This window comes from Mus musculus, chromosome 2 (genome assembly GCF_000001635.26).
Source record: "Mus musculus strain C57BL/6J chromosome 2, GRCm38.p6 C57BL/6J".
In the NCBI taxonomy this organism is placed as follows: Eukaryota; Metazoa; Chordata; class Mammalia; order Rodentia; family Muridae; genus Mus; species Mus musculus.
The window spans coordinates 70,309,132-70,324,365 of NC_000068.7; the positions used below are offsets into that span (position 1 = coordinate 70,309,132).

The following is a 15,234-nucleotide window of genomic DNA, read 5'->3' on the forward strand; positions in this document are numbered from 1 at the left end:
CAGGGTACCATGTCCATGCAGAGGTCAGAAGAGGGCATTAGAAGCCCTGGAACTGGAGTGACAGAGCTGGAGTGACAGAGCATTGTGAGCCACCATGTGGGTGTTGGAAACTCAACACTGGTCCTCTTACCATAGGCCATATTTTCCTGCATGACTAGTCATCCTGATGCCAGATATTGACAGTTTTCTACATTTTGTAATTGATCCTTGACACAGTTAAGTGACTTGGAACAATGTTGTCCTTTTGTGTCCTTACTCTTTAGTTTTATGGGTCTCCTTGTTTATGATTAGTATTTTCTCACTGGCAGAGCAAGACCCTCTGAGTTCTGGCCACTGTCTTGTGAATTAGATAGTCAACCAGTCTGGATGATAGGAACAGGTGCTGTTGCCAGCCCTGTGTGAAGGCAGGTATAGCCTGTTATTGTACCGATTCTTCCCTGGGCCCTGGGTACTTGGCTCCCATGTAAGGAACTATCCAAGCTCTGCTGAATACTTGAGGAAAACTCCCCCACGCTCCAGGGTTCTCTTCAGCCCTCTAGAGTACTCTCTCCTACAGAGTCTAGCTGCCCTGGTTCTTCCCACCCACAGTCATGTCTGAAGTCTGATGAGCAAACTCAGCTCTGCCCATGTTGTATGTAGATGAACTCATTGCTTCTTTATAGGACAAAAAATGTGCTCACTGGTAGCTGGTCAGGAACACTCAGATGATTCCCAAACTCCCCATGTTTCTTCTCCTTTGTAGTCCAGTCTCATAGAACATGCAGGTGCTATGTAGAGAGCCAGGGCTCCTTTCTCTCCATTCCTTTTTGGTGGCTCCTCAGACTTTTCTAACCCTTTGCCTGGTCTTTAGATCTTTTCAGTCTGTTCCCTCTGGGAAGAATTGTGAAGTTCTTGTGGACCTTTCGATCTTTATTCTTGAACCATCCTTGAAGGGTCATGTTTATTCATTCAGAGCAACTTCATTTTTTTTTTAAAGTTCAGTTAACTTGATGTGTGCACATAGGTGCCCATGTATACATATATGCCTATGGGTGCTGGAAGGTGGTATCTGGAGGTGGAGTTACAGGCAGTTGTGAGCTTTTTGACATGGTGCTGGGAAATTGAACTTGGGTCTTCAATAAGAGTAGCATGCACTCTTAACTGCAGAGCCATCTCTCCAGCCACAAGAACACTTTCTAAGATAAACTGGTGTAGTGTATACCAGACACCCAGAGTCTTTAAGCCCCACATCTACATTTCCTCTTTCCACTGGTGAGAATCCAGGAATGTCCACAGTCAGGCAGAGATGGTCCAACTCTAAGCACTTAGACTCAAGACTGTAAGACAGTTTTTATTTATCAGAGGCAATTTGCATCCAGGAAGAACTAACTGGTCTGGCAATACCCTCAAGTGTCCAGCCCCTCAGAGCAGAATTCTATTCTTACCATTTTGCTAGTGAATCCCTCTTGCTTGTCCAACTCATCAAGTTGCTTCAGGAAGAAGATGGAATGGTGGGACCCATCCACACCCTTTGCTTCAGGTAGGACTGTCAGCAGGTCCCATCACTGCCATCGTTACACTGAAACCCACAGGGGCTCAGCATGGTTTTCATCACAACACCTGCTTGAATGAGTACAAAATTCTAACTTACTCCATAGAAGACATGCCTTATGCTGCTGTGACTCAGTAGAGGGGTCAATTACCTTCTATGGCATCTCTTGAAAGTTTACCTCTAGTCTGTGCCATTCCCAAATATGAACATTATCATCACAATAAATGAAAAGGTAGGTTAAATCATAATATTTATGTTAGTTTAGGAAACTAATAAAACACTCACAGGTTCCTAAAAAAGAAAGAGAAACCCTTGGATAGAAATGGAGACCCTGACTTACATTGTATTCAGCTTTGCAAATTGCTCTTTTTTTTTTTTTTTTGAGACAGGGTTTCTCTGTATAGCTCTGGCTGTCCTGGAACTCACTCTGTAGACCAGGCTGGCCTCGAACTCAGAAATCTGCCTGCCTCTGCCTCCCAAGTGCTGGGATTAAAGGCATGTGCCACCACTGCCCGGCTGCAAATTCTTCTTTACTTGTCAGGTTTCCTATAACTGTTCTGTTATCACTAGTATCATGTGATGTATCGAGCAAGCCTGGGTTCCTGAGCTGCTGAATACCTCTGTGGTGTATCTCTGGGCTAAAGATTTAGAAACCCCACGGGCTCTCACACTTTAAGCTCTCTGTACACTCCCTCACATAAATTTGCCACCAATCCCCACCACCCCTGTAGACACCAAGGCACAGTCTTGCTGCTGTGGTTAAAGCCGAGAGAGAAGCCATGACTCGATGACAGTCCTGGAGAAGCTGAAGCTGAAGATGGAGCAATGCCCCAGGTGCCAGAACTAGCCCAGGCCCAGCTCCCAGAAGTCCCTTCTCCAACTGAACCTGCTCCTGGGCTTAGCTGACGATCTGCCAGCACTTAGGAGCTGTGGGAGCACTACCCCTCTTCCCTACAGGTAGAATCTGACTCTGATTCCCCCTGGATGCAAATGTTTCCATCAAACATGGCCTCATATATTACCTGTAAAATAGTCTCTTAGCACAGTCATAAGTTGACTTAAGTACGCATCAGGAATGTTTATTTTTCTACAAACGGAAAGGTAAGAAGGGTCTATTTGACAGGAAAAAGAAGTATGTTTCATATTTTGGTCATCTTTTACAAGTTGAAACAGGTCTATATTTTAAAGGAATGTCTTAATAGCAGATTAGAATTGTTTGGGGAATGGGAAAAAAATTTTACTCTGACAAGGAAATTTAGTTTATTCTCAAGTTTAGAAAAGGTTGAGTTTAATTATAGATGGCAGCAAAGAGCAGAAAAAGGGACCTTGAAAGTGGTCTCCTGGGGAGTGTGGGGCGGAAACTAAGGTAGCATTTTCTGAAAGGAGAATATAGTCAGGTAACTTTATGGAAATAAGAATATGAAAAGGGAAGGAAGGGCTGGGGCTATTCCTCAGTGGGAGAGCCTGTGTTCCATGTACAAGACCATGGGTGGAGGAGGGGGGCAGTGAGGGGGAGGAGGGGGAGGAGGAGGAGGGAGAGGAGGAGGAGGAGGAGGAGGAGGAGGAGGAGGAGGAGGAGGAGGAGGAGGAGGAGGAGAAAAATCCTCTTGGCAGTGATGACAACAATTGGGGCATATTACCCCAAAACGTGGCATCTCAGCACCTGAGCAGATAGCATCAGGAAGGTCATTGTGACCTTGCCCTGCTGTTCCCAAAGAAGACAGACTGCAGCTAGGGCAAATTAGACCTTCCTTCCCTAAGTCTGCTGTAAGACCTTGTTGTGACCTCAGAGGAGAGGGATCGCCTCCTCTCTAAGGACACAGGGACTCAGGAAAACCTGAGCACTGCCAGGTCCTTCCAAGTTGCTGTCATGAGGCTGTGCCCTCCTGTTCAGTCATCCGTCTCCACCACTTCATCAAACCTGGCATGAAAATATTCAAGTGTGACTGTGTCTTAGGATGCCATTTCCTTGTGAACGGAGGCTCCTGCATCATAGAACACTGGCATCGAGTAAATGTGTGCGCCTTTCTCTTGTTGCTCTGTCTTTTGTTACCGGGGCCATAGCCACAAACCTGGCGATGAGCCAGCGAAGGAGACTTTGTCTTTTCTACAGTGGTACTTTTTGACTCGACCTAGAAACCCTTTCTTCTTATAGTTTAGATAGTCATAAAAATGAAGTTATTTGGGGAAACACGTGCTAATAGGGACTGCATGAAGAGGACGTGCCTCCTCCAGAAAGAAACCTCAGAATCAGCTGCCAGTGACACCGTACCTCAGATAGAACTTTTCAAAGCCCAGTACAAATACATGCAATGGACTTGAAATTATTCTGACAGTAATCCTAACACTTACAATTACGGCATTCTCTAGAGCAGCTATCTGACAGGGGCAGGTATTTTGATTTTACATACAAAAAACACAAAGCAGACATCGAAAATGGGTTAAGAAAAAAAAATAATGATGATGATGATGAATGTAGGGGAAATCAAAGAAATGAGGTATAAATTGTGTATCGTTTGCTACTTCCTAGACTATTATTGGTGGCCAGGAAAAATGGAGACTTACCAGTGGGCCCTGAACAATTGTACTATTAGGTGAAAAGAGGGTTGAAAATGCTTTGTTCTCTTCTTTTGTTCTGTAGGTATTATTACTTGGCATTCCGAGCACATCAAACACCTCCTGCTAACAAAGAGAGCTGTGTTGCTATCTTGGAAAAGTCCAGATTAGATCACTGGGTCCTGGGGAAAACAAAGGTAGCGATCTCTCTCTCTCTCTCTCTCTCTCTCTCTCTCTCTCTCTCTCATTCTGTCACCTGGGATGCTCTCCTGTCATTGACAGCTAGCAAAAGTGGCTTTGTACCTGGCATACCATAGCAGGCAAGACTCCAACCTAAAGATGGTCTTTGCTGGCCTTAACTCAGAAGTCTGGGGCGTACAAGCCAGAGGTGGAGGGTTTGTACATTGAATTTGAGAACCATTTAGCATCTCTAGAAAGGGACCTTTGAATGCACTTTAACAGGTCCCCCTTTCCATACTTCACGATCTAGCGCACATGCTCACACATAAATCATAGTATCAGCAAAACCCTTTAGGGTTTTGCTCACTTTTGTGTTAGACGTGGGCTGTTTATTGCACACTCTGGTTTTAGTTTCATCATGGGTAGCTTTTCGTTTGAGGAAACATCATGTCCCTTTAGGAGCCCAGGGTTTTATGGTGAATTCTGCTAGGCCAGTTTCAGTCTGTGTATTTCCTCTATAGGAACTCAATCGCTGGGGGGTCATGCAGGTCTCCTGGCCTCCATACCATCAGCTGGTTTCAGATTGGTCCTGAATACCTCCATCACAGGCTATGAGGAACAACAAGGGCAGAGCTGATCTGAGAAAATAGTACCCCTAGCGGGTGGGAGGCAGTCCCAGGAGGATCGTCTAAACCCTGCAGCCTCATTTTAGATAGGGGATTGTGTTTGCCAGAGATAGTGAATACACTATATGCCTAAGTTAAATCACTGTGAACTTTACTTAGACAATGGCTATAATATTTGTAACAGGCTGGAGTGGAGTCGTGTTTTTGTTGAGAAGCCTAAACGTAATGCTAAAGCAATGCTTCCCCTTCAGGTTTTCCTCAAATATTACCATGTCGAGCAATTAAATTTGCTTCTGCGAGAAGTCATGGGACGAGTGGTCATGCTGCAGGCATATACCAAGGGCTGGCTCGGAGCAAGGAGATACAAGAGAGCCAAAGAGAAGAGAGAGAAGGGCGCCATCACCATCCAGTCAGGTAAGTGCACCGGTTCTGGCCAGTGACACCTCTCACCATTTAATTGACTGCTGGGGTGACTCATCTTGGGCCTCCCCCTTCGCTCTCTCCCTTCCTCCCCTTACTTCATCAAACGTTTGTCAAGCACCTATACAAGCCAAGCCTCATACAAGGCGCTGGGAATGTGGTCAACTTGCTGTGGTCTCTGATCTCAAAGATAGACAAACATTCAACTATTATAACACCCTGGTGCAAATGATGAGACAGCTGACCAAAGATGTAAAACTCCATCACTCCGCATGTGCCTATCTCCCGAAGTGACTGAGGTACTGTGCATGTCCGAGTGCTAGGGAGATTGTACCATCACAATGGCTACCACCAACCTAGTAGGGTTCTGTAGCACAGCAGAGACTGAGAAACAGAGGAAACAAACCTGTAGGCTTTGTATGTGCTATGGTCCTTCCTCTGCTCCTTTATCTTCATCCCCAATTACTCCTTCCTCCTGAACATAAACGGATTAAAAGGACCGGACTAGTTCAGAGCCTCTCACCGTCCCCTCCCCACTTCCCCCAAAGCCCTGACCACCAGCTTTAACCCCTGTGCCCAAGACAGGGCTTTTTCCATTCTGGGGATAACAGAAAAACACCTTACCTGAGATCAGGGGCTCTCACTATTTCTAAATAGAACTCAAAATGATCTGGGAGAGTCTGGCTAAAAATGGTTCCTCAGAAGCACTTTTGGAAACTTGACCAAGAAGTCAGAAAGGCCCTTCTTCTACTGTAGTCCGTCTGCTGATTTTGATTTCCCTCAGGGAGAAGGCAGGGTGGGGGTGGGGGATGGGAGACGCCGATTGGAGGTAGAACAGCTTCTGTCAATTCTCTGGCACGCTTTTAGATAAGTGTCATTCCTAGCACATGGTTTTCTATTTTTAGCCTGGAGAGGCTATGATGCTCGGAGGAAATTGAAGCAAAGAAGCCGGAGGAGGAGTGAGTCCGAGGCTCACATTCACACAGGTAATTAAAACATCGTTTGTGCTGTGTCCACTCAAAATGTTCTGTGATTCCATTCAAGTGAGTTCAGAGGGGCCGAAAGGCTAACAACTGAGGAGCGTAGGGGCGAGCCAAGAGTTCTGAGGTGTGTATGTGAGGGTGGGGCTCACATCTTCGGAGAATCCTCCCCGCCTGGGATTATGGGGCTCTGTGCTACTAGGCTTGCTAGTAACGTCCTCAGGAAGAGTTCTCATATTCCTACTACAATAGAAGAGGAAACTGAGGCCCAGAATGAACGAAGAAGTAGCTTACCCGTTGCCACACTGCTCGCTAGCAGTGAAATATTGGCTGTTTGGACTGAGCACATTTGACTTGATGCTTGCTACTGGACAAAGTCTCTTTCCTTCTTAGAGTCCTAAGTCCCTCATCAGTGACGTGAGAGCAGCCTCCTTTAAAGGTGTGTAATGATTTGTAAGGCCTGCCTGACTGTCACAGAGGAGGGAGTGACCTTGGGGCCCAATATCCATGACTGTGTGTATGACTGTGTAATCTTCTCAGCCCCAGGGATGGGGAAAGCACACAGTAGATCTAGGGGCTTAGCTTGCCCTTGGTAGCCCTTGGTAGCCTGAGTGCTGTAAGCTCTGCTTGCTCATTCAGGAGTCCACTCCCTGACTCTGAGGTCACTGGGCTAGTCTCAAATGGAGTGTCCCGTATGGCTGCCAGGCTCTCTTCCTCACTTGAAGCTGCAAATCCCCAATTGAGGTTCTGGAAGAAACAGGATCTTGACCATGCCAAGAGTTCCCGGAGTGCAAGGAATCGTCAACAGACGGAGAGAGTGGAGCTCAGGAGTGGAGTCCAGTGCTGCTCTGGGGGAGAGAGGGCTTCAGAGGTCAGTTCTTCAGTCAGGCCCAGGCCAGAGCCAGGCTCTGGGGTGGGGAGTGGGGGGCGGGGGTGGGGTGTCGGTCCGTCTCAGAATTCTTAGGCCATGGTAGAGGACAGGCATCTTCATTAAGAACTCAGACATTTTGGAAGTAGGGGTGCCCTTTAAATGCAAATGTGTCTCACTCAGCACCATCTTCTAATAATTTCTAACCTCTACCACTTCAAAGTCCCATGAAAAGTGAACAAACTCTTGTTACAGCTTAAGGAACAGAACCCCCATGTGCATATTGTGTTCACTACTTAATCCCATGACCCTCAGCACACACACACACACACACACACACACACACACACACACACACGCACACGCACACGCACACACATATACACATACCACATACACCACACACAGACACACAATAAATATCATACACACACCATATACACCACACACTCCACACACACACCATATACATCATACACACATATCACACACATACTACACACACACACATACACACACACACCACAAGCACATACCACACATACGCACATACATATATACACATACTACACATAAACACCACACTACACACACACACACACGTGCGCGCACACAGAGTTTTTTCTCAAGAGGATACCAGGCTGATTTCAGATTTTGCAATATGTCCAACATATGTTTTAAAATAAAAAAACTTTAAGCCTACATATTGTCCACCAAATCTGTTATATAAAAATTATGAAATGTCTGAAAGTCATGTTTGAGGGCCAGGTGAACACTGCTTAAAAGCAGAAATGATCTGGCTTCATGACCCCAGTCTTAAGACAGTGATGAGTGGGTGCACCTCACCCTTGAAGCACGTGTGAGTGGGTTCCACGGAAGGTTCACCTTGCGTGTTCTCTCAAAGCGCCTCCCTTTCCTTTTCACTTGGCAAGCATTCACCCTCCTTTGCTTCCCAGACAGTGTTCTCACTCACCAGGTAGCATCAAGATGTGTATTGCCAGTTCTGCAGGGGCTCAGGTGGACATGAAGGTCACACCTATGCCCTCGATGTGGCAAGAAGCAGACGGGGAGTCTCTCTTCAGCCAACAAAATGGACAGAATTGATGTGCCCTTAAGTTAGGGCTGAGCTCGAGCTGTGAGTTTTCCTAAGGCATAACTGTCCCCTCTTGTTCCTGCCATAGAACTGGCCCCAAATACAACTGTCCACATACCTCAAAACTCCAAAAAAGGTGATAGGGACGACCAGCGCACCTTAGCCATTTCTGAAGTTCATTTCTGACTGATTATTTTCCCAACAAATTACTTTCTTTGATATTTTGATTCCATGGAGTGCATTTGTTTGTATTTCTAGCTCTTGTCCACAGGCCTTATATTTAATGACGTTGCCGAGATGAGAGATACATATATATCTCACATATATATGTATATATATCTCACATATATATGTATACACACACACACACACACACACACACACACACACATATATATATGAGCAGCCCTCGGAAACATTTGGCCTACATGTTGCTGCAGAGCAGCAGAGTGAAATTTGTTTTCCTTTCATCTCCTTCCCTACAAAAGCAGCCCAGCTCAGCTTATCCCTTCCTTAGAACTTCCTCTCAGAATTCCCGATCTATTACAGCACATTCGAATACCAGCAACAAGCCGCCTTTTCATGCTGTCAACCTTTTTCATCTGAAATGTAAATTAATTCTAGCTGGTATGCCTTGACAGAGATCAAAGTCCACATTAACCTTGCCTGCTTTCTGCTCCTGAGTACTGGGCGGCCACTGATAGGAGCCCCTGGCCCCAGGATTCTCTTCTCCTCCAGACAGCCCTCAAAAAAGAGCCACCCTTTCAAGGGCTCCCTCCATGTTCTTTCGTAAAGAACCTCTGAGGCACTTTAAACCAGATCTCAGAATATCTGCCCAGCTAATTCTTGAGCGACAAGCCTGCTCGGTTTAATTGTGGGTTCTTCCCTGGGCTTCTGAGCTTTGAGGGACTGAGTTAAGTGGCCCTAGTGTCCTGAGTGTGATGCAGAGAAGGACAGGACTCTAGATTTGAAGCCCTTATCCCTCCCAGTCAGTCTTTGAGGTAGGAGCATTTGCATTTTCAAAATAAACAGATGCCTTTCAAATACATGAGCTGGTGGTCTGGAGATCTCTCCCGGCCCATAGGGTGCGCCCACCAGCGATCAAATGTTGGAGAGAAAACAGAGAAAACACCCTAGATGATGGAGGACACGTTTCCTGTGAGGCTTCTCTGCGCACTGTCGGTGCTGAGTTGGGGGGGGGGGGGGAGACTCAGGAGCCAAGCATTCTGTGCGCCGGTTTCAGTTTGGGACTGGAAGACAACTTGGAATGTCAGTCACCTTGGCTTGTTTTGTTTTTATTATTGATTAATTCTCAGGGTGGGGTGGGGGAATGTGCTCTCTGTAAGAAAACCAGGAGAGAAGGATATACATACTAATATTCAGATAGGATCTCCCAAGTAAAAGTAAGTTATATTTATCCTGCTACAAATCTATTACTTTTTGACTAGCTGCTGAGTTTCAGAAAGAGAACCTAGCTGTACTCAATTCTCTGGAGGAAAAAAAAAAAAACCCGCATATATTCTTCAATGACTGATATCAAAAGAAACAAGCCACAGGGGGGGGTTTAAAACCTCTACCAGTGCCAGTCTCTCTCTTTGATTTTTTTTTTTAAATTGCTCTGCTAATTCAGGATCTGTTTTTAGAACAAAAAGTGCTGGGCCTCCCTCTCTGGGGGTGACACACTCACTCCTTTGTGTGTGGGTCCTTAGAAGTGAGAACAGAATTTTGAAATGTTTTCTAGAAAGAGCTGGCTTATCAAGAACCCAGATGGCTCCTCCCCCCCCCCACCCCCCCAGCCAGCTGGTTCTGAGCCACCTTGGGTGCTTCTTGGTACACTTTTATTGACTTACTCAGTGCTGTAGGAACTATTTTTCCTTACCATTCTACCATATCATATTGCACACCCCCCACCACGGCCCTGCCAACACCACAGATGTCATCAGATGGTGGCAGCCATGCCAATGACTGTGGCCACTTCTCTGATGTCCTCTAAGAGTGTTTTTCACTAAGGGGCACCTTGAGCCCGTGGATACACGTGCTAAGTGAGCTGCCTGTGAGGCTTGCTTCAACGTGTCCTCCAGAAGTAAAAGCAAACACTGCTTGACCCCTAAAACTATGGTTTTTACTGTTTAAAATTGCTCAATTGCCTTTTGTTTTGTTTTGTTTTGTTTTGTTTTGTTTTGTTTTAAGACAGGGTCTCTTTATATTAGTCCTGGCTGTCTTAGAACTCACTCTGTAGACCAGGCTGGCACCTACCCCTGTCTCCAGAGAGCTAGGATTAAAGGTGTATGCCACCACACCTGACTGAGCTGCCTCATTTTTAACTTTAAATAACTTGATGTTGGTGCATACCTGTCAGGAGGCTAATCCTGTCTGCACGGTGAAACCCTGACTCAAAATAAAAATTTAAGCCAGGCGTTGGTGGCACACACCAGCCCTTACAGATTGGCAGAGGCAGGTGGAGCTCTGTGAGTTGGAGGCCAATCTGGTCTACAGAGGGAGTTCCAGGACAGCCAGGGCTACACAAAGAAACTGTGCCTCAACCAACCAACCAACCAATCAATCAATCAATCAATCAATCAATGGTGTGTGTGTGTGTGTGTGTGTGTGTGTGTAGAGATGATTCAGTAGTTAAGAACACTGACTGCTATTCCAGAGTGTTATGAAACATAATGCAGTAGCAAGCAGGGTGAAAGGGGGTGTGTGTACCTGTCAGGCTCATACTAAGATATCTCCCCTGAGAAATCACAACAGAAACACAACAGGCCTGGTATAAAGGTTTACTTGGGAGAAGGGAGGGAAATGAGGATCTGGAGAAGGGGTAGAGGCAGATAACGGGAGCAGAGAAGTGTGTGTGTGTGTGTGGGGGGGGGGGGACAGAGAAGGACAGAAAGGCCAGAAAAGAGGAAAGGAAGGCCAGCCAGGAACATGTGAGAACAGAGAAAGAGAGAGAGAGCTGGAGTGTTGGGTGATGATGTAAGCCGATGATGTAAGCTGTTGCTAGGTCCCTGGGAGGAGCCTAGCTGGATCACCTGTAAGGTAACACAGAGGACCCAGGTTCAATTCCCAGCATCTCCATCACAACTGACAATGCTCTCTAACTCCAGTCCCAGGGGATCCAACACCTGCTTCTGGCCTCCCTGAGCACTGTGTGCATGAGGTGCACAGGTATGCATGTAGGCAAGCGTTGACTGCTCACAAAATAAAAATAAATAGAATCTGAAACAAAGTGTTAAAGGGCTTGAAATGTATTCAGTGTCAACACACTTCCCTTCCCCTCCCACTAAAAGGCTGTTTCCTTTAGCTTCCATGGTGGGGTAGCAACCCTAGATCATTGCAGTCATTTCTTTGCATTAGAGCTCCATAGATATTGTTAGGTGCAGGGAACCTTAATTTAAATTAGGATATTTGGATGACCCATCCATTTAGTGTCTCCTGCTTGTTAAGCACTTACTTTTATTTTCATTTATTTATTTTTTATTAGATATTTTCTTTATATACATTTCAAATGCTATCCTGAAAGTTCCCTATAACCTCCCTCCACCCTGCTCCCCTACCCACCCACTCCCGCTTCTTGGCCCTGGCATTCCCCTGTACTGGAGCATATAAAGTTTGCAATACTAGAGGCCTCTCTTCCCAGTGATGGCCGATTAGGCCATCTTCTGCTACATATGCAGCTAGAGATACGAGCTGGGGGTGGGGGGGCACTGGTTAGTTCATATTGTTGTTCCACCTATAGGGTTGCAGACCCCTTCAGCTCCTTGGGAAGCACTTACATTTTTGCAGGGACTGTCATGATAACAATAGAACTCACCGGGTTTCAAATTCTCTAACACAGGAGTCCAGAACTTGCTCCCCTCCAGAGATGCGATGTGAACAGGTTAGAACTTCCATATTATATCAACACTCATTAGAAAAGAGTTCTAGAAAATCTAAAACACAAGGTCATTTTTTTGGTACTATGTATACATGTGCCGTTATATAAACTCAGTACTGTATAAAATGTATACAGTTAAAGTTGAAAGGTCCTTATCATAGCCAAGGATATGCAGTGGAAAGACTTGTGATTCTTGCAGGATCAAAAGACTGAGCGCACAGTCTTTTCCATCCCGGTAAAGCTGCGTGTGAGGAGGCTGTTGCTCACACACCAAACAAGAGTAAGGTGCACCGTTAAGGGAGACAGCCAGCAAGCAAAGCCCCTGTCCCTCCCTCCTGTGCCCCAGTTTATTGTTCCACCTCTATTTTGCTTTGTCTTGCCTTCTGTCCCATTTCTTAGAAACCTTCCTGGCCATTTCACACAAACACTGGAGTCAGGGAAAGCACAGGTATGAGAACAGACAAGCCCTTGGCCAGAGGGTAGGAGGCAGCTGCCTCCTCCCCTTCAGTGTTCTTGGAGAAACATCTGGAGGAAAAATTACTAGGTGCACTTGGGGTTGACATGAGCCTTGCAGACAGTGCCATCCCCGTTTTTTTCTCAGATCGGGGTAGAGTGGGGGCTGGGCTACTCTATCTGCTCTCATGTTAACTGGGTGTGTCCCACTCTGAGCATACAAAGGGCCGAGCTGGCTTCTGTCAGCTTTACATATTGGAGAGGACAATACTTGGATAGTGAGCATCACAACTTCCTTTGGGGAAGTTCCCAACGCCAAGGCCTTGAGCCAGGAGCCACAGCACCTCCAGAAGCAGGGTAGGAAGTGGTTTGCATAGGTGAGAAGGCCCAGCCTGTGGATTCAAGGTGTCTCTGAAAAAGCCACGCCCTTCCCCCAGCTCTAGGTGTATACACTCTGTCTGGAGAATTTTTCTCCCTGGAAAACTGTTTAGACTCAGAGTCTTGGTTTCCTCAGCTATGAAATCTGTCTCAGCAAGGTCCAGTTCTCAGGGCTGCTGTAAAGATAATGCAAGTACAAGCTTTCCTGCCTCCATCAGATGGAAGGTAGTGAGTGTTTCCCCACCTGAACCCCCTGCCCTCACTCTCACTCTAACTTCCTGAGAGTGTCTTCTAAGGCGAGCATGCTACTGTTGGAACTTCAGAAAGCCTTCCTTACTTTCAGAGAAAAATAGCACCTGACAACGCACAAATACAGTTACAGTGACATCTTTATGATAGAGAGCGTTCTTGAGTTTTAACTTACGTCTGGGTTGTCCAACAGAGGAAAGCGAGCATAGAGTAGTCCCGTGACCAATTTTAAGTACTTTTATTTTCATCTTTGCTTCCGAGCCTCATGGTGATGAGAGCGGCTGAGGCTCCTGATACCATTTTCCCGCCTCACTGGCTTCAGGCACTTCTCACATCCTGTTCTGGAAGCCAGTAAATCATTCTTTCTGGCTTTCTTCAAAGTCAGAAATTCTAGAGGCCAAGAGTTAAAATATCACCCAGATTGGTTAAGGCTGGTGTGGAAAGCAAGTTGCCTTTTAGATGTCTGAAGTGTTGGAAGACCTCTGTGTACCTATCACATTTAACCCACAGTGACGGGTGATTGGCAGCATAACAGCTGAGTGACGGCCATTTGGCCGGGAGTTCAAACCTCAGCTTGACGAGCCATAGCCGGATCCTTGTTTGATTTGCTGTGGCTGTGAAGTCTACATCTCGCCAAGAACAGAGGCAGAGGCAAGGGTGACAGCTGGTAGCCATTTCTCGTCGATAAAGTTGTGATGGTTGAGATGTATAAGCGACCAGAGTTAATTTCACAGACCTTGAGCCAAGTGCTTAGTGTCAAAACCAGCTATGTTCAATGATGCAAACAGCCCTTTGTCAGCAGCCCACCTCCTCCCTCCCCTTCCTTCCTCCTCCCTCCTCCTTCTCCCCTTCTCCTGGCCAGCTAAAGGAAGGTTAGGTCCTGCTTTTTGAGTAGGTCCGCCTGAGGAAAGAGAGCACCTCCCTCTTTACTTCTAACAACCTCTTGACAATTTTATTACGATACGGCTTAATACGGTCAAATTGAGTTTGATAAGATTGAGCTAACACACACAAGAAGCACCGCTCCTCCACAGCTGGGACACTGTATTTCCAGAAAGCTCCTCCCTGGTCCTTGGGTCACTCTTCCTGCTCACTGATGGGTTTTCTGTCTCTGTATTTTTGCTCTTTTGAGAACGTTCTATACGTGTGGAGTCACACCACATGCAGGCTTTAGAATGCAATGCCTTCTCTTGGCAGAATGCTTTCGAAGCTCGCCCGAGTCACTGTGTCTGTCCCTCAGGAGTTCTTCCTTTTCCTGTACCAAGCAAGACTCCTGTGTCTGCTCTGCAGCTGAAGGACATTTGAAGTCGTTTCCAGCTCTTGGTGACCATGAGTAAAGCGAGCATTCCACACTTTATCTTTTTTTTTTTTTTTTTAAGTTATAGCAATTACATAACTTTGTAGAAAACCAGAACTATTTGAGCCAGAAAGATCCTAGATGGAGAGAGATTCTCAGGGGTTCAGTGCCGGCCAAGTATGTGTTGAGGACCTAAGGTCCATCCTCAACACTGAATAGGAATACTATTTCCAAGAGGTGGGAGCTGTTTGATTAGCAAGAATTGTATCAGGTTCCTGGCATCCTGTGCCTTCACATAGCAACATGTGCAATTTATATAAGCCTGTTTCCCCTGCCTTACTTCCCTTAATTCTCATCGTGGGACCCTGTGACGAATCTTACTCCAGGTTGTCTTAGTTAGGGTTTTACTGCTGTGGACAGACACCATGACCAAAGCAACTCTTATAAGGGACAACATTTCATTAGGGCTGGCTTACAGGTTCAGAAGTTCAGTCCATTATCATCAAGGCAGGAACATGGCAGCATCCAGGCAGGCATGGTGCAGGAGGAGCTGAGAGTTCTACATCTTCATCTGAAGGCTGCCAGCAGAATACTGGCTTCCAGGCAGATAAGATGAGAGTCTTAAAGACCACACCCACAGTGATACACCTATTCCAACGGGGCCACAACTTCTAATAGTGCCACTCCCTGGGCAGAGCATACACAAATCATCACAAGATTGTCATC

General features: G+C 46.2%; 1 protein-coding gene across 11 annotated transcripts in view; it reads left to right on the forward strand.

The window, feature by feature from the left end:
• The window catches only part of Myo3b (myosin IIIB), a 390,070-nt gene that overhangs the window by 270,006 nt on the left and 104,830 nt on the right, over positions 1-15,234 (forward strand). For all 11 annotated transcript variants that reach the window (NM_177376.4, XM_017319039.1, XM_006499745.4 and 8 more), the window contains 3 exons: positions 4,173-4,284; positions 5,145-5,307; positions 6,219-6,299. In NM_177376.4, the coding sequence (NP_796350.2) occupies positions 4,173-4,284; positions 5,145-5,307; positions 6,219-6,299 (356 nt within the window). The remainder of the gene's footprint in view (positions 1-4,172; positions 4,285-5,144; positions 5,308-6,218; positions 6,300-15,234) is intronic.